The 19,016-nt window shown below is 45.2% G+C and overlaps 1 protein-coding gene across 2 annotated transcripts in view; it reads right to left on the bottom strand.

Annotated features, from left to right (window-relative positions):
• Window positions 1-19,016, bottom strand: part of nsd2 (nuclear receptor binding SET domain protein 2) — a 65,430-nt gene that overhangs the window by 20,536 nt on the left and 25,878 nt on the right. For both annotated transcript variants that reach the window (XM_045723823.1, XM_045723822.1), the window contains exons 7-12: window positions 9,941-10,632; window positions 9,521-9,835; window positions 9,103-9,229; window positions 5,036-5,224; window positions 1,253-1,432; window positions 727-883 (exon numbers count right to left, since the gene is read on the bottom strand). In XM_045723823.1, the coding sequence (XP_045579779.1) occupies window positions 727-883; window positions 1,253-1,432; window positions 5,036-5,224; window positions 9,103-9,229; window positions 9,521-9,835; window positions 9,941-10,632 (1,660 nt within the window). The remainder of the gene's footprint in view (window positions 1-726; window positions 884-1,252; window positions 1,433-5,035; window positions 5,225-9,102; window positions 9,230-9,520; window positions 9,836-9,940; window positions 10,633-19,016) is intronic.

The raw sequence follows: 19,016 nt of genomic DNA, 5'->3' as shown, positions 1-19,016 counted from the left end.
AGAAGCATTGCCTAATGTGAGCCATGCCTCGAACAAAAGAGATCTTAGAAGACCTAAGATTAAGAATTGTTGACTTGCATAAAGCTGGGAAGGATTACAAAAGTTTCTCTAAAAGCCTTGATGTTCATCGATCATGGGTATCGGTATCGTTTTTTTTTTGGCAAGGAAAATATTGGATATCGGTATCAGCCAAAAATGACATATCGGTGCATCCCTACTTCCCACGGTGTTCTAGCTCATAAACAAAGAACCTGGCCTGAGAAACCTTCCCACAAACATACTGTCAGCACTAGAACCTGGCCTGAGAAACCTTCCCACAAACATACTGTCAGCACTAGAACCTGGCCTGAGAAACCTTCCCACAAACATACTGTCAGCACTAGAACCTGGCCTGAGAAACCTTCCCACAAACATACTGTCAGCACTAGAACCTGGCCTGAGAAACCTTCCCACAAACATACTGTCAGCACTAGAACCTGGCCTGAGAAACCTTCCCACAAACATACTGTCAGCACTAGAACCTGGCCTGAGAAACCTTCCCACAAACATACTGTCAGCACTAGAACCTGGCCTGAGAAACCTTCCCACAAACATACTGTCAGCACTAGAACCTGGCCTGAGAAACCTTCCTACAAACATACTGTCAGCACTAGAACCTGGCCGTAACAGTAACCGACTGACCATGTCCCTGTACTGACCCGTAGTTGGCCAGGTCCCTGTACTGACCTGTAGATGCCCAGTTTGACCCAGATGATGTCTCTGTATTTGGGTTTCTTTCCGGCCCGGCAGTCATTACAGAACCAGCTGCCGTCCGGCATGGCGATGTTCAGACAGTCTGGATGGAACGCTGCTGGACACGACTCACAGCACAGGAGCTGGCCACCTAAAGGACGACACCGACAGTATCTGACTTAGTGCACGAGGCAACACGTTCTCCTGCTTGGATTCCAGCAGCAGTCTTCAATGCATCAATATTACTGCCGTCCTACAGAGGAGCAGATTCTGACCTTGTGTAGTAGTGCATCTGTGTAGTAGTGCATCTGTGTAGTAGTTAGTAGTGCATCTGTGTAGTAGTGCATCTGTGTAGTAGTTAGTAGTGCATCTGTGTAGTAGTGCATCTGTGTAGTAGTTAGTAGTGCATCTGTAGTAGTAGTGCATCTGTGTAGTAGTTAGTAGTGCATCTGTGTAGTAGTGCATCTGTGTAGTAGTGTATCTGTGTAGTAGTGCGTCTGATAGAGGAGGAGATACTGACCTTTGGAGCAGACGAAGCACCAGCTGACGTTGACATGCGAGTGGTGGCTGTAGCCCTTCTGGGGTGAGAAGTGGTTGGTGCAGATAATGGTGGTGGGGGTCAACATCTCACTGCCAGCCGCAACACAGACCTCTCCTGTATGGTACGCCACCGGGCATCGCAGGCACCGCATCAGCTTACCTACAATACACCGTTATATTAACACACCTGACCTACAATACACCACGATATTAACACACCTGACCTATAATACACCACGATATTAACACACCTGACCGATAATACACCACGATATTAACACACCTGACCGATAATACACCACGATATTAACACACCTGACCGATAATACACCACGATATTAACACACCTGACCTATAATACACCACGATATTAACACACCTGACCGATAATACACCACGATATTAACACACCTGACCTACAATACAACATGATATTAACACACCTGACCTATAATACAACATTAACACACCTGAACGATAATACAACATTAACACACCTGACCTACAATACAACATTATATTAACACACCTGACCTACAATACAACATTATACACTGCTCAAAAAAATAAAGGGAACACTTAAACAACACATCCTAGATCTGAATGAAAGAAATAATGTTATTAAATACTTTTTTCTTTACATAGTTGAATGCGCTGACAACAGAATCACACAAAAATAATCAATGGAAATCCAATTTATCAACCCATGGAGGTCTGGATTTGGAGTCACACTCAAAATTAAAGTAGAAAACCACACTACAGGCTGATCCAACTTTGATGTAATGTCCTTAAAACAAGTCAAAATGAGGCTCAGTAGTGTGTGTGGCCTCCACGTGCCTGTATGACCTCCCTACAACGCCTGGGCATGCTCCTGATAAGGTGGCGGATGGTCTCCTGAGGGATCTCCTCCCAGACCTGGACTAAAGCATCCGCCAACTCCTGGACAGTCTGTGGTGCAACGTGGCGTTGGTGGATGGAGCGAGACATGATGTCCCAGATGTGCTCAATTGGATTCAGGTCTGGGGAACGGGCGGGCCAGTCCATAGCATCAATGCATTCCTCTTGCAGGAACTGCTGACACACTCCAGCCACATGAGGTCTAGCATTGTCTTGCATTAGGAGGAACCCAGGGCCAACCGCACCAGCATATGGTCTCACAAGGGGTCTGAGGATCTCATCTCGGTACCTAATGGCAGTCAGGCTACCTCTGGCGAGCGCATGGAGGGCTGTGTGGCCCCCCAAAGAAATGCCACCCCACACCATGACTGACCCACCGCCAAACCGGTCATGCTGGAGGATGTTGCAGGCAGCAGAACGTTCTCCACGGCGTCTCCAGACTCTGTCACGTCTGTCACGTGCTCAGTGTGAACCTGCTTTCATCTGTGAAGAGCACAGGGCGCCAGTGGCGAATTTGCCAATCTTGGTGTTCTCTGGCAAATGCCAAACGTCCTGCACGGTGTTGGGCTCTAAGCACAACCCCCACCTGTGGACGTCAGGCCCTCATACCACCCTCATGGAGTCTGTTTCTGACCGTTTGAGCAGACACATGCACATTTGTGGCCTGCTGGAGGTCATTTTGCAGGGCTCTGGCAGTGCTCCTCCTGCTCCTCCTTGCACAAAGGCGGAGGTAGCGGTCCTGCTGCTGGGTTGTTGCCCTCCTACGGCCTCCTCCACGTTTCCTGATGTACTGGCCTGTCTCCTGGTAGCGCCTCCATGCTCTGGACACTACGCTGACAGACACAGCAAACCTTCTTGCCACAGCTCGCATTGATGTGCCATCCTGGATGAGCTGCACTACCTGAGCCACTTGTGTGGGTTGTAGACTCCGTCTCATGCTACCACTAGAGTGAAAGCACCGCCAGCATTCAAAAGTGACCAAAACATCAGCCAGGAAGCATAAGAACTGAGAAGTGGTCTGTGGTCACCACCTGCTGAACCACTCCTTTATTGGGGGTGTCTTGCTTATTGCCTATAATTTCCACCTGTTGTCTATTCCATTTGTACAACAGCATGTGAAATGTATTGTCAATCAGTGTTGCTTCCTAAGTGGACAGTTTGATTTCACAGAAGTGTGATTGACTTGGAGTTACATTGTGTTGTTTAAGTGTTCCCTTTATTTTTTTGAGCAGTATATTAACACACCTGACCTACAATACACCGGGAGACAAACCTCAGACAACTAGTCAAATGTTCATGTGGTATCTTTAACTTCTTTGGGATAGGGGGTGGTATTTTGACGTCCGGATGAAAAGCGTGCCCAAAGCAAACTGCCTGCTACTCAGGCCCAGAAGCTAGGATATGCATATAATTGGTAGATTTGGATAGAAAACACTAAAGTTTCTAAAACTTAAAATAATGTCTATGAGTATAACAGAACTGAAATGGCAGGCGAAACCCCGAGGACAAACCATCCCCACCCAAAGAAATTCATCCTACCACTGATATCAATGGCTGGCACTTTTATAATAGCGCAAAATTGTGCCCGATTGCAGTTCCTAGGGCTTCCACTAGATGTCAACAGTCTTTAGAAAGAGTTTCAGGCTGGTTTTTGGAAAAATTTGCCAGAAAATGTAGTTTTTCTAGGTGGCTCCCATTTTGGCTGTAGTGTTTCCAAGCGCGTGAATGAGAGCGTGTTCTTTGGTATTTTTCTCCGGTAAAGACAATAACGATTCTCCGTCTTAAATTTTATAGTTTATTTGCGTATTAGGGTACCTATTGTTTGATTATAAACGTTGATTGACTTGTTTGGATAAGTTTATTGGTAACATTTGGGATTCATTTTGTATGCATTTTGAAGGAGGGAAACCGAGTTGATTATTGACATTTTTTACATTTACATTTTAGTCATTTAGCAGACGCTCTTATCCAGAGCGACTTACAGTAGTGAATGCATACATTTCATTTCATACATTTTTTTTTTCTTCTTCGTACTTGACAAGCGTGCCAGCTAAATTGAGTTTTTATGGATATAAAGAAGGACATTATCGAACAAAAGGACCATTTGTAATGTAACTGGGACATTTTGGAGTGCCAACAGAAGATCTTCAAAGTTAAGGCATATATTATATCGCCATTTCTGACTTTCATGTTGCAACTCCCTGGTTGAAAATGATTTGTTATGCGGCTGGGTGCTGTCCTCAGATAATCGCATGGTTTGCTTTCGCCGTCAAGCCTTTTTGAAATCTGACACGGCAGCTGGATTAACAACAAATTCAGCTTTATTTTGATGTATTGCACTTGTGATTCCATGAAAGTTAAATTTTTATAATAATTTAATTTGAATTTGGCGCTCTGCAATTTCACCGGAAATTGTCGAAATGGGACGGTAGCGTCCCACTAATCCACAAGAAGTTAAGCAATAAGGCCCGAGGGGGTGTGGTATATGGCTAATATACCACGGCTAAGGGCTGTTCTTAAGCATGACGTAACGCGGAGGTGCCTTATTGCCATTATAAAGTGGTTAACATAATTAGAGCAGTAAAAATAAATGTTTTGGTATACGGTCTGATATACCAGGGCTGTCAGCCAATCAGCATTCAGGGCTCGAACCACCCAGTTTATACTTATAAATAATCTCAGGGGAAGGGTTAGCATTTAGCGGTTAGGGCCCCAGTCTGCCTCACCCTGGGTAGCCTTGGGTTTGGAGTTGGGGTTTAGGGGGCAAATATAGGGTACTCTTACCCTTGGTAGCATTGGGTTAGGTTGTAGGGGTTAGTGCTCACCCTTGGTAGCATTGGGTTAGGTTGTAAGGGTTAGTGCTCACCCCTGGTAGCCTTGGGTTTGGAGTGGCAGCTGATGCAGGTATGAAGCGGGCAGTGGAAGCCCTTGTTGTCAAACACAGTGAGGGTATTGTTGCGGACGCAGGCTTCATGGTAGAACATCCCACAATGCTGCACGTTACAGCGATGCACCTGCCCCTCCGACAGCTTACAGCTGAAACACTGGTGCACCCCTGGAGAGGAGAGAGAGAGAGAGTCAGGGTTAACACTGGAGAGGAGAGAGAGAGAGAGGAGTCAGGGTTAACACTGGAGAGGAGAGAAAGAGAGAGAAGGAGTCAGGGTTAACACTGGAGAGGAGAGAGAGAGGAGGAGAGAGAGAGGGAGTCAGGGTTAACACTGGAGAGGAGAGAAAGAGAGGGAGTCAGGGTTAACACTGGAGAGGAGAGAGAGAGGAGGAGAGGGAGAGGGGGAGAGAGAGAGGGGGAGTCAGGGTTAACACTGGAGAGGAGAGAGAGAGAGAGGGAGTCAGGGTTAACCTCTATAGGCTAGGTGGGACGCTTATTTTACACCATTTTAAAGACAAGACTCTCGTTAATCTAACCACACTGTCCGATTTCAAAAAGGCTTTACAACGAAAGCAAAACATTAGATTATGTCAGCAGAGTACCCAGCCAGAAATAATCAGACACCCATTTTTCAAGCTAGCATATGTCACATAAACCCAAACCACAGCTAAATGCAGCACTAACCTTTGATGATCTTCATCAGATGACAACCCTAGGACATTATGTTATACAATACATGCATGTTTTGTTCGATCAAGTTCATATTTATATAAAAAAAAACAGCTTTTTACATTAGCATGTGACTAGCATGTGACTAGCATTCCCACCGAACACTGCCGGTGAATTTACTAAATTACTCACGATAAACGTTCACAAAAAACATAACAATTATTTTAAGAATTATAGATACAGAACTCCTCTATGCACTCGATATGTCCGATTTTAAAATAGCTTTTCGATGAAAGCACATTTTGCAATATTCTCAGTAGATAGCCCGGCATCACAGGGCTAGCTATTTAGACACCCAGCAAGTTTAGCACTCACCAAAGTCAGATTTACTATAAGAAAAATGTTATTACCTTTGCTGTTCTTCGTCAGAATGCCCTCCCAGGACTTCTACTTCAATAACAAATGTTGGTTTGGTCCCAAATAATCCATTGTTATATCCAAATAGCGGCGTTTTGTTCGTGCGTTCAAGACACTATCCGAAAGGGTAAATAAGGGTGACGAGCATGGCGCATTTCGTGACAAAAAATGTCTAAATATTCCATTACCGTACTTCGAAGCATGTCAACCGCTGTTTAAAATCAATTTTTATGCCATTTTTCTCGTAAAAAAGCGATAATATTCCGACCGGGAATCTGCGTTTAGGTAAACAGATGAAAGAAAATAAAGCATGGGGTCGACTCGGGCACGCGCCTAAGCCCATAGTACTCTGATCGGCCACTTTCCAAACGCGATAATGTGTTTCAGCCAGAGGCTGCCTCGATATCATTCAGCTTTTTCCCGGGCTCTGAGAGCCTATGGGAGCCGTAGGAAGTGTCATGTTATATCAAAGATCCTCAGTCTTCAATAAAAAGAGCCAAGATGAACAACAACTTGTCAGACAGGCCACTTCCTGCATGGAATCTTCTCAGGTTTTGTCCTGCCATATGAGTTCTGTTATACTCACAGACACCATTCAAACAGTTTTAGAAACTTTAGGGTGTTTTCTATCCAAAGCCAATAATTATATGCATATTCTAGTTACTGGGCAGGAGTAGTAACCAGATTAAATCGGGTACGTTTTTTTATCCGGCCGTGTCAATACTGCCCCCTAGCCCTAACAGGTTAACACTGGAGAGGAAAGAGAGGGAGAGAGGGAGTCAGGGTTAACACTGGAGAGGAGAGAGAGAGAGAGGAGTCAGGGTTAACACTGGAGAGGAGAGAAAGAGAGGAGTCAGGGTTAACACTGGAGAGGAGAGAAAGAGAGGAGTCAGGGTTAACACTGGAGAGGAGAGAGAGAGAGAGAGAGAGAGGGAGTCAGGGTTAACACTGGAGAGGAGAGAAAGAGAGGGAGTCAGGGTTAACACTGGAGAGGAAAGAGAGAGGAGGAGAGAGAGGGGGAGAGAGGGAGAGAGGGAGGGAGTCAGGGTTAACACTGGAGAGGAGAGAGAGAGAGAGAAGGAGTCAGGGTTAACACTGGAGAGGAGAGAAAGAGAGGGAGTCAGGGTTAACACTGGAGAGGAGAGAGAGAGAGGGAGTCAGGGTTAACACTGGAGAGAGAGAGAGAGAGAGAGAGGGAGGGGGTCAGGGTTAACACTGGAGAGGAAAGAGAGGGAGTCAGGGTTAACACTGGAGAGGAGAGAGAGAGAGAGAGGAGTCAGGGTTAACACTGGAGAGGAGAGAAAGAGGGAATCAGGGTTAACACTGGAGAGGAGAGAGAGAGGGAGAGTCAGGGTTAACACTGGAGAGGAGAGAGAGTCAGGGTTAACACTGGAGAGGAGAGAAAGAGGGAGTCAGGGTTAACACTGGAGAGGAGAGAGAGAGGGGGAGTCAGGGTTAACACTGGAGAGGAGAGGGAGAGGGGGAGTCAGGGTTAACACTGGAGAGGAGAGAGGAGGAGAGAGAGAGAGGGAGTCAGGGTTAACACTGGAGAGGAGAGAGAGAGAGGAGGAGAGAGAGGGGGAGAGAGAGGGGGAGTCAGGGTTAACACTGGAGAGGAGAGAGAGGAGTCAAGGTTAACACTGGAGAGGAGAGAAAGAGAGGGAGTCAGGGTTAACACTGGAGAGGAGAGAGAGAGAGAGAGAGAGAGAGAGAGGGAGTCAGGGTTAACACTGGAGAGGAGAGAAAGAGAGGGAGTCAGGGTTAACACTGGAGAGGAGAGAGAGAGAGAGAGAGAGAGAGAGGGAGTCAGGGTTAACACTGGAGAGGAGAGAAAGAGAGGGAGTCAGGGTTAACACTGGAGAGGAGAGAAAGAGAGAGGGAGTCAGGGTTAACACTGGAGAGGAGAGAGAGGAGTCAAGGTTAACACTGGAGAGGAGAGAAAGAGAGGGAGTCAGGGTTAACACTGGAGAGGAGAGAGAGAGGGAGAGAGAGGGGGAGAGAGAGAGGGAGTCAGGGTTAACACTGGAGAGGAGAGAGAGAGAGAGGGAGTCAGGGTTAACACTGGAGAGGAGAGAGAGAGGGAGAGAGAGAGGGAGTCAGGGTTAACACTGGAGAGGAGAGAGTCAGGGTTAACACTGGAGAGCAGAGAAAGAGAGAGGGAGTCAGGGTTAACACTGGAGAGGAGAGAAAGAGAGAGGGAGTCAGGGTTAACACTGGAGAGGAGAGAAAGAGAGAGGGAGTCAGGGTTAACACTGGAGAGGAGAGAGAGAGACAGGGTTAACACTGGAGAGGAGAGAAGAGAGGGGTCAGGGTTAACACTGGAGAGGAGAGAGAGAGACAGGGTTAACACTGGAGAGGAGAGAGAGAGAGAGAGAGAGAGAGAGAGAGAGAGGGGGAGTCAGGGTTAACACTGGAGAGGAGAGAGAGAGAGTCAGGGTTAACACTGGAGAGGAGAGAGAGAGAGTCAGGGTTAACACTGGAGAGGAGAGAGAGAGACAGGGTTAACACTGGAGAGGAGAGAGAGAGAGAGAGAGAGAGAGAGAGAGAGAGAGAGAGAGAGAGAGAGAGAGAGAGAGAGAGGGAGTCAGGGTTAACACTGGAGAGGAGAGAGAGGGAGTCAGGGTTAACACTGGAGAGGAGAGACAGATGGGGTTAACCTGCCACCAGTCATTACCTGAGCTGCTACAGGCAGGATGAGCTCCAGGCAGGATGGGCTCCAGACAGGCTGACCCTGATCTTACCTGAGGTGCAGTCTGGACAGAGCAGCCTGTCCTGTGGTTTGAGGGTGGATCCTAGACAGGATAGGTATCTTACCTGAGGTGCAGTCTGGACAGAGCAGCCTGTCCTGTGGTTTGAGGGTGGATCCTAGACAGGATAGGTATCTTACCTGAGGTGCAGTCTGGACAGAGCAGCCTGTCCTGTGGTTTGAGGGTGGATCCTAGACAGGATAGGTATCTTACCTGAGGTGCAGTCTGGACAGAGCAGCCTGTCCTGTAGTTTGAGGGTGGATCCTAGACAGGAGAGGTGAAAGGACCCACAGCACGGACCCTCACATGGCACCACGTCCTCTCCAGCCTGCTCACACACCTACAACACACACACACAGCCAGCAACATAGTGAACCCCACACCTACAACACACACCGTCAGCAACACATTGAAACTCCCCCCAACCCAGCCCCATTGAAACTCCCCCCCAACCCAGCCCCATTGAAACTCCCCCCCCAACCCAGTCCCATTGAAACTCCCCCCCCAACCCAGCCCCATTGAAACTTCCCCCCCAACCCAGTCCCATTGAAACTCCCCCCCAACCCAGCCCCATTGAAACTTCCCCCCAACTCAATCCCAGGAGATGAGTGGAGACATTCTAGAGTCTCACCTGACAGACAGATTCCTTCTTGGGGCCTCCTCCGTTGGCCTTCTTGGCCCCGTTGGTCTGGTCTATGCTGTCACTGGGGGACTCTGGACGCTCCTCACTGGCAGAGCCCTCTGGCTCAGGACTGGCTGCTGCTCGCTTCCTCTTCTTGGCCTGGGAAGCTGCTGATTGGATGGCCAAGTCATGCCTCTTCCTGATTGGCTTAATCTTCTCTGGTTCTTTCTCTGGTGATTTAGAACAAGTGGATCCTTTGACTTCGTTCTCCGTTTTCCTTCTGTTTCTCTTCTTCGTGGGGGCGCAGGACTCTGCTGCCATAGCCTGGGGTTAGAGTTAGGAGAGGAAGATCAGACTCATCCTCATCCTCACAGGAACATCTAAAGGCAACATACCAGTAATAAACAGAGCCATTAATTATTAACTCACCTTCTGTTTGTCACCTACTCTAGGTTTCTTTTTGGGCTGTTGGTGCTTCTCCTCAGTCTCCTTTAGGGCTCGTTTACCGGGCCGTTGGTCCTTCTCCTCAGTCTCCTTTAGGGCTCGTTTACCGGGCCGTTGGTCCTTCTCCTCAGTCTCCTTTAGGGCTCGTTTACCGGGCCGTTGGTCCTTCTCCTCAGTCTCCTTTAGGGCTCGTTTACCGGGCCGTTGGTCCTTCTCCTCAGTCTCCTTTAGGGCTCGTTTACCGGGCCGTTGGTCCTTCTCCTCAGTCTCCTTTAGGGCTCGTTTACCGGGCCGTTGGTCCTTCTCCTCAGTCTCCTTTAGAGCTCGTTTACCGGGCTGTTGGTCCTTCTCGTCAGTCTCCTTTAGAGCTCGTTTACCGGGCTGTTGGTCCTTCTCCTCAGTCTCCTTTAGAGCTCGTTTACCGGGCTGTTGGTCCTTCTCCTCAGTCTCCTTTAGAGCTCGTTTACCGGGCTGTTGGTCCTTCTCGTCAGTCTCCTTTAGAGCTCGTTTACCGGGCTGTTGGTCATTCTCCTCAGTCTCCTTTAGGGCTCGTTTACTGGGCTGTTGGTCCTTCTCGTCAGTCTCCTTTAGAGCTCGTTTACTGGGCTGTTGGTGCTTCTCCTCAGTTTCCTTTAGAGCTTGTTTACCGGGCTGCTGCTTCTGACGTTCCTTCCTACCTGCAAACAGAGACAGGAGATGATTGGGGTGTGCCAAGTAGTTGGACAAAATGAGTATCACAACGGATATGGGCAATTTTATGGATACGACTATAGTGAGTATTTTTTGTAATTATCCGTGAACGGGAAACATTTCTTATGTCAGTCAAGCGAGGTGCTACGCGGTCTTAACTTCATCGGGCTAGGGGGCAGTATTTTCACGTCCGGATGAAAAGCGTGCCCAGATTAAACTGCCTGCTACTCAGGCCCAAAAGCTACAATATGCACATAATTAGTAGATTTGGATAGAAAACACTGAAGTTTCTAAAACTGTTTGAATGATGTCTGAGTATAACAGAACTCATATGGCAGGCAAAAACCTGAGAAAAATCCAACCAGGAAGTGGGAAATCTGAGGTTTGCAGTTTTTCCAGTGATTGCCTATCCAATATACAGTGTCTGTGGGGTCATATTGCTCTTCCTAAGGCTTCCACTAGATGTCAACAGTCTTTAGAATGTTGTTTCAGGCTTCTATTGTAAAGGGGGAGAGAATAAGACCACCTAGAGTAAGTGGACCAGCTGAAAACTATGAGTTGTTTATCGCGCGCACGGCCATGTACACGAGCTCAGTTCCTTTTCAAGGAATTGTCCGGTTGGAATATTATTGAAGATTTATGATAAAAACATCCTAAAGATTGATTCTATACATCATTTGACATGTTTCTACAAACTAATAGAACTTTGACTTTTCGTCTGGACTTAGTGCACCTTGTGCATTTGGAATAGTGAACCTAACGCGCAAACAAAATGGAGGTATTTGGACATAAAGATGAACTTTATCGAACAAAACAAACATTTATTGTGAAACTGGGATACCTGGGAGTGCATTCCGATAAAGATCAAAGGTAAGTGAATATTTATAACACTATTTCTGACTTGTTGACTCCACAACATGGCGGGTATCTGTATGGCTTGTTTTGGTGGCTGAGCGCTGTCCTCAGATTATCGCATGGTGTGCTTTCACTGTAAATCTTTTTAGAAATCTGACACAGCGGTTGCATTAAGGAGAAGTGTATCTATAATCTTATGCATAACACTTGTATCTTTCAAAGTTTATGATGAGTATTTCTGTAAATTGATGTGGCTCTCTGCAAAAATCACCGGATGTTTTTTAGATGCAAAACATTACTGAACATAACGCGCCAATGTAAACTGAGATTTTTGGATATAAATATGAACTTTATCGAACAAAACATACAAGTATTGTGTAACATGAAGTCCTATGAGTGCCATCTGATGAAGATCAAAGGTTAGTGATTAATTTTCTCTATTTCTGCTTTTTGTGACTCCTCTCTTTGACTGGAAAATGGCTGTATGTTTTTTTTGTGACTAGACGCTGGCCTAACATAATCATACGGTATGCTTTCGCCGTAAAGCCTTTTTGAAATCAGACACTGTGGCTGGATTAACAAGAAGGTTTATCTTTAAAATGGTGTATAATACTTGTATGTTTGAGGAATTTTAATGAGATTTCTGTTGTTTTGAATTTGGCGCCCTGCAATTTCACTGGCTGTTGTCGAGTGGGACGCTAGCGTATCCCAGCATACCCCAGAGACGTTAAATCTCCGAGCGGGTTTCCCAAAACCAGCATTACCTAAGTTGCACTTCAAAAAGCTCATTATTTAGAACAGCAAAGAAAACAGAAAAGATGCTTTTTGCCCTTTATACACAGATCTCTGCTAAACATAGAATCAAGATAGTTATCGACCACCGATAACTTCAGAATGAAGCTGACTACAAATAATAATAATAATTGGGAATTGGGTGGGTGCTTATATTTGTATTATTTCCCGAATGTGTGAATTGGAAAGATGTTTTTTGCATATCCCAACTCCTGAAGAAACTTGCCATTGACCCATAAACTTATAAATGACCCATAAACTACAGATGCAGCCCAACAGAATGCTCTCAATGGTGCATCACCGCCTGGTACAGCAACCACATGGCTCTTCAGAGGGTGGTGCAGTCAGCCCAACGCATCAATGTGGGCACGTTGCCTGCCCTCCAGGATATTTACAGCACTCCGTGTCGAAGAAAGACCAAGAAGATATATTAAGGCCCTCAGTCATAATCCATATTTCATCAACTTCAAAATCAAATGGTGTCACATGCTTCGAATACATCAGTAGACCTTACCGTGACATGCTTACTGACGAGCTGTTTTTCAACAAAGCAGAGTTGAAAAGTACGAAAATTATCTAAATAGTAACAGTAAAATAGCAATAATGAGACTATATAGAAAGAGTACCGGTATCGAGTCAATGGTCAGGGTTACCAGGTAGCTAAGGTAATTGAGGTAATAAACTCAGCAAAAAAAGAAATGTCCCTTTATCAGGACCCTGTCTTTCAAAGAATTCGTAAAAATGCAAATAACTTCACAGATCTTCATTGTAAAGGGTTTAAACACTGTTTCCAATGCCTGTTCAAATAACCATAAAAAATGTATGAACATGCACCTGTGGAACGGTCGTTAAGACACTAACAGCTAACAGACAGTAGGCAATTAGTCAGTTATGAAAACTTAGGACAATAAAGAGGCCTTTCTACTGACTCTGAAAAACACCAAAAGAAAGATGCCTGGGTCCCTGGTCATCTGCGTGAATGTGCCTTAGACATGCTGCAAGGAGGCATGAGGACTGCAGATGTGGCCAGGGCAATAAATTGCAATGTCTGTACTGTGAGACGCCGACAGGGAGACAGGATAGACAGCTGATCATCCTCGCAGTGGCAGACCACGTGTAACAACACCTGCCCAGGATCAGTACATCCGAACATCACACCTGCGGGACAGAATCAGGATGGCAACAACTGCCCGAGTTACACCAGGAACGCACAATCCCTCCATCAGTGCTCAGACTGTCCACAATAGGCTCAGAGAGGCTGGACTGAGGGCTTGTAGGCCTGTTCTAAGGCAGGTCCTCACCAGACATCACAGGCAACAACATCTCCTATGGGCACAAACCCACCGTCGCTGGACCAGACAGGACTGGCAAAAGGTGCTCTTCACTGACGAGTCGCGGTTTTGTCTCACCAGGGGTGATGGTCGGATTCGTGTTGATCGTCGAAGGAATGAGCGTTACACCGAGGCCTGTACTCTGGAGCGGGATCGATTTGGAGGTGGAGGGTCCGTCATGGTCTGGGGCGGTGTGTCACAGCATCATCGGACTGAGCTGGTTGTCATTGCAGGCAATCTCATCGCTGTGCGGTACACGGAAGACATCCTCCTCCCTCATGTGGTACCCTTCCTGCAGGCTCATCCTGACATGACCCTCCAGCATGACAATGCTACCATCCATACTGCTCATCAGTGTTCTGCCATGGCCAGCGAAGAGCCCGGATCTCAATCCCATTGAGCACATCTGGGACCTGCTGGATCGGAGGGTGAGGGCTAGGGCCATTCCCCCCAGAAATGTCCGGGAACTTGCAGGTGCCTTGGTGGAAGAGTGGGACAACATCCCACAGCAAGAACTGGCAAATCTGGTGCAGTCCATGAGGAGGTGATGCACTGCATTACTTAATGCAGCTGGTGGCCACACCAGATACTGACTATTACATTTGATTTTGACCCCCCCTTTGTTCAGGGACACATTATTCAATTTCTGTTAGTCACATGTCTATGGAACTTGTTCAGTTTATGTCTCAGTTGTTGAATCTTGTTATGTTCATACAAATATTTACACATGTTAAGTTTGCTGAAAATAAACGCAGTTGACAGTGAGAGGACGTTTCTTTTTTTCCTGAGTTTATGTACATGTAGGTAGGGGTAAAAGTGACCAGGCAATCAGGATAGATAATATACCAAGTCACAGCAGCGTATGTCTAGAGTGTAAAAGTGTGCATGTCTGAGCGTGTGTGTGTGGCGTCAATAGGCATGTGTTTGTGTTTTGTTTTTGTGTGAGCGTATGTAGTGTGTGTGTGCATAGAGCAGGTGCCAGAGAGTCAGTGTACCATGATGGGGCCTTGGCGACGTGTGCGGACCATGATGGGGCCTTGGCGACGTGAGCGGACCATGATGGGGCCTTAGTGATGTATGCTTAACAAGTGACAAACGTTGCATGGACTTACTCGCGTGCAATAATAGTGTTTAACATGATTTTTTAAATGACTACCTCATCTCTGTACCCCAAACATACAGATAATTATAAGGTCCCTCAGTCGAGCTACACATTTTAAGCACAGATTCAACCACAAAGACCTGGGAGGTTTTCCAAAGGTTCGCAAAGAAGGGCACCTAAGCAGACATTGAATATCCCTTTGAGCATGGAAAAGTTAATTTCACTTTGGATGGTGTATCAATACACCCAGTCACTACAAAGATACAGGCGTACTTCCTAACTCCGTTGCCGGAGAGAAAGAAAAAGGCTGAGGAATTTCAGAGCTATAGTTGAATGGCTGTGATAGGAGAAAACTGAGGATGGATCAACAACATTGTAGTTACGCCTCGATACTAACAAGCCACTGGGGTCTGACAATCTGGATGGAAAAATACTGAAGATAATAGCGGACGATATTGCCACATCTTCAATTTAAGCCTACTGGAAAGTGTCACCTCAACTTAACTTGTTAAGCCCTCAGGCCTGGAGAGAAGCTAAAGTCCAGGTCATCTATAAGTCTTTGCTCGGTAAAGCTCTGCCTTATGTCAGCGCACTGGTCACCATAGCAACACCCACCTCTAGCACACACTCCCAGCAGGTATATAATCACTGGTCATCCCCAAAGCCAACGCCTCCTTTGGCCGCCTTTCCTTCCAGTTCTCTGCTGCCAATGACTGGAACGAATTGCAAAAATCACTGAAGTTGGAGACTTCTATCTCCCTCGCTAACTTCAAGCATCGGCTGTCAGAGAAGCTTACCAATCGCTGCAGCTGTACACAGCCCATCTGTAAATAGCCCATCCAACCAACTACCTACCTCATCCCCATATTGTGTTTGTTTTTTTCTGCTCTTTTGCACACCAGTATTTATTCTTGCAAATCCTCATCTGCACATCTCACTCCAGTGTAAATTGCTAAATTGTAATTACTTCGCCACTACGGCCTATTTATTGCCTTACCTCCTTACTTCATTTGCACACACTATACAGATTTTCTATTGTATTATTGACTGTATGTTTGTTTATGTGTAACTCGGTGTTGTTTTTGTCACACTGCTTTGCTTTATCTTGGCCAGGTTGCAGTTGTAAATGAGAACTTCTCAACTGGCCTACCTGGTTAAATAAAGGTAAAATAAAATAAACAAAAATTCCGCTAAATAAGAATAATAAAGCCCCCTTTACTGGCTCAAATAGCCGACCAATCAGCCTGTTACCAACCCTTAGTAAACTTCTGAAAAAAATGGTGTTTGACCAGATACAATGCTATTTCACAGTAAACAAATTGACAATAGGACAATCAACAAGCACAGCACTTACACATGCCTGATGATTGGCTGAGAGAAATAGATTATAAAAAGATTAGGGGGTCTGTCTTGTTAGACTTCAGTGCAGCGTTTGACATTGTCGATCATAGTCTGCTACTGGAAAAACTTGTGTGTTATGGCTTTACACCCCCTGCTACAATGTGGATAATTAGATTATTGTCTAACAGAACAATGGAAGCCTCTCAAACAGGAATTCCCCAGGGTAGCCGTTTAGGCCCATTATCTTTCAATCTTTACTAACGACATGCTACTGACTTTGAAGTGTTGGATTCGGGGTAAACTTTGAACATTGCTAAACACAGAAGCATAGTATATAAAAGGAGTGGAAGAGACTGGTTTTATGTCAGAGGTTAACCTGTTTGGGATAGGGGGCAGTATTTTCACGTCCGGATAAAAAAAACGTACCCGATTTAATCTGGTTACTACTCCTGCCCAGTAACTAGAATATGCATATAATTAGTAGATTTGGATAGAAAAGACTAAAGTTTCTAAAAACTGTTTGAATGGTGTCTGTGAGTATAACAGAACTCATATGGCAGGCCAAAACCTGGGAAGATTCTATATGGGAAGTGCCCTGTCTGACCATTTCTTGTCCTTCTTTAGCATCTCTGTCAAAAATACAGCCTCTGTGCTGTAACGTGACATTTTCTAAGGCTTTCATTGGCTCTAGGAAGGCGCCAGAACGTGGAATGATAGCTCTGCAGTATCTGGGCGAAAAACAGCAGTGGTTTTGGAGAGTGGTCCTTCTGGGAACAATGACACTGGGGCGCGCGTGCATGTGACGACTCCATGTTATTCTTTCTCTCTTTGAACGAATACAACGTTGCGCGGTTGGAATATTATCGCTATTTTATGCGAAAAATCGCATCAAAATGGATTTTAAACAGCGTTTGACATGTTTCGAAGTACGGTAATGGAATATTTTGAATTTTTTTGTCACGAAACGCGCCAGCGCGTCACCCTTCGGATAGTGACTTGAACGCACGAACAAAACGGAGCTATTTGGATATAACTATGGATTATTTGGAACCAAAACAGCATTTGTTGTTGAAGTAGAAGTCCTGGGAGTGCATTCTGACGAAGAACAACAAAGGTAATCCAATTTTTCTTATATTAAATCTGAGTTTGGTGAGTGCCAAACTTGGTGGGTGTCAAAATAGCTAGCCGTGATGGCCGGGCTATCTACTCAGAATATTGCAAAATGTGCTTTCACCGAAAAGCTATTTTAAAATCGGACACCGTGATTGCATAAAGGAGTTCTGTATCTATAATTCTTAAAATAATTATTATGTTTTTTTGTCAATGTTTATTGTGAGTAATTTAGTAAATTCACCGGAAGTTTTCGGTGGGTATGCTAGTTCTGAACAAAACATGCTAATGTAAAAAGCTCGTTTTTGATATAAATACTAACTTGATTGAACAAAACATGCATGTAAAACATGTATAACATAATGTCCTAGGAGTGTCATCTGATGAAGATCATCAAAGGTTAGTGCTGCATTTAGCTGTGGTTTTGGTTTTTGTGACATATATGCTAGCTTGAAAAATGGGTGTGTGATTATTTCTGGCTGGGTACTCTCCTGACATAATCTAATGTTTTGCTTTCGCTGTAAAGCCTTTTTGAAATCGGACAATGTGGTTAGATAAAGGAGAGTCTTATCTTTCAAATGGTGTAAAATAGGTCATATGTTTGAGAAATTGAAATTATAGCATTTTTAAGGTTTTTCGTATTTCGCGCCAGGCGCTACCATTGGATATTGGCGAGGTTAAATGGTTCTCTGTAGAAAGACAAATGGCTTTGGAATGTGTTGGGTGGACGGGAGGTGGTCACAGGATTGCTATAGGGGAAGTGGATGACAACACATCAGCTACTACAGCAACTGACTGCAACACTTAAAGAAGCTGCAGTTAGTTTCAGAATAGGTAGCAAGGAATAAGTTAATCCTAAATATTTCTAAAACTAAAAGCATTTTATTTTGGACAAATCATTCACTAAACTCTAAACCTCAACTACATCCGGTAATGAATAATGTGGAAATGTAACCAGTTGAGGTGACTAAACTTCTTGGAGTAACCCTGGATTTTAAACGGTCGTTGTCAAAACACTGATACAGCCGTAGCTACGATGGAGAGAAGTCTGTACATAATAAAGCGCTACCTTCTTAACGCTATCAACAAGACAGGTCCTATTTTCTTCGCACCTAAACTACTGTTCAGTAGTGTGGTCAGGTGCCACAAAGCATTACCTCGGAAAATTGCAGTTGGCTCAGAACAGGGCAGCACGGCTGGCCCTTAAATGTACGCAGAGAGCTAACATTAATGATATGCATGTCAATCGCTCATGGCTCAAAGTGGAAGAGATATTGACATCACCACTACTTGTTTTTGTAAGAAGTGTTGATAACCTGAATGTACCGATATGTCTGTTTAAACTACTAGCACACAGCTCGGACACCCATACATACCACCAGAGTAGAGGTCGACTGATTTATCAGCATGGCCGATTAATTAGGGCCGATTTCAAATTTTCATAACAATCGGTAATCTGCCTTTTTGGACGCCGATTATATTGCAATCCACGAGGAGACCACGTGGCAGGCTGACCACCTGTTACGCGAGTGCAGCATCAAAAGGACCTTGTGGCTGCAAGGAGCAAAGGTAAGTTGCTAGCTAGCATTAAACTTCTTATAAAAAAAAAACAACCCATCTTCACATAATCACTAGTTAACTAAACATGGTTGATGATATTACTGTTAACTAGCTTGTTCTGTTAACCTATCTAGCTTGTATTTGGAAATTGCTCCCAAGGATGAACCAGACTTGTGGAGGTCTACAATTGTTTCTGAGGTCTTAGCTGATTTCTTTTGATTTTCCCATGATGTCAAACAAAGAGGCACTGAGTTTAAAGGTAGGCCTTGAAATACATCCA

The sequence above is a fragment of the Salmo salar genome, chromosome ssa09, assembly GCF_905237065.1.
Source record: "Salmo salar chromosome ssa09, Ssal_v3.1, whole genome shotgun sequence".
Classification (NCBI taxonomy): domain Eukaryota; kingdom Metazoa; phylum Chordata; class Actinopteri; order Salmoniformes; family Salmonidae; genus Salmo; species Salmo salar.
The sequence above is the reverse complement of the archived record's forward strand: the minus strand, read 5'-3'. Positions and strand labels throughout refer to the sequence as shown.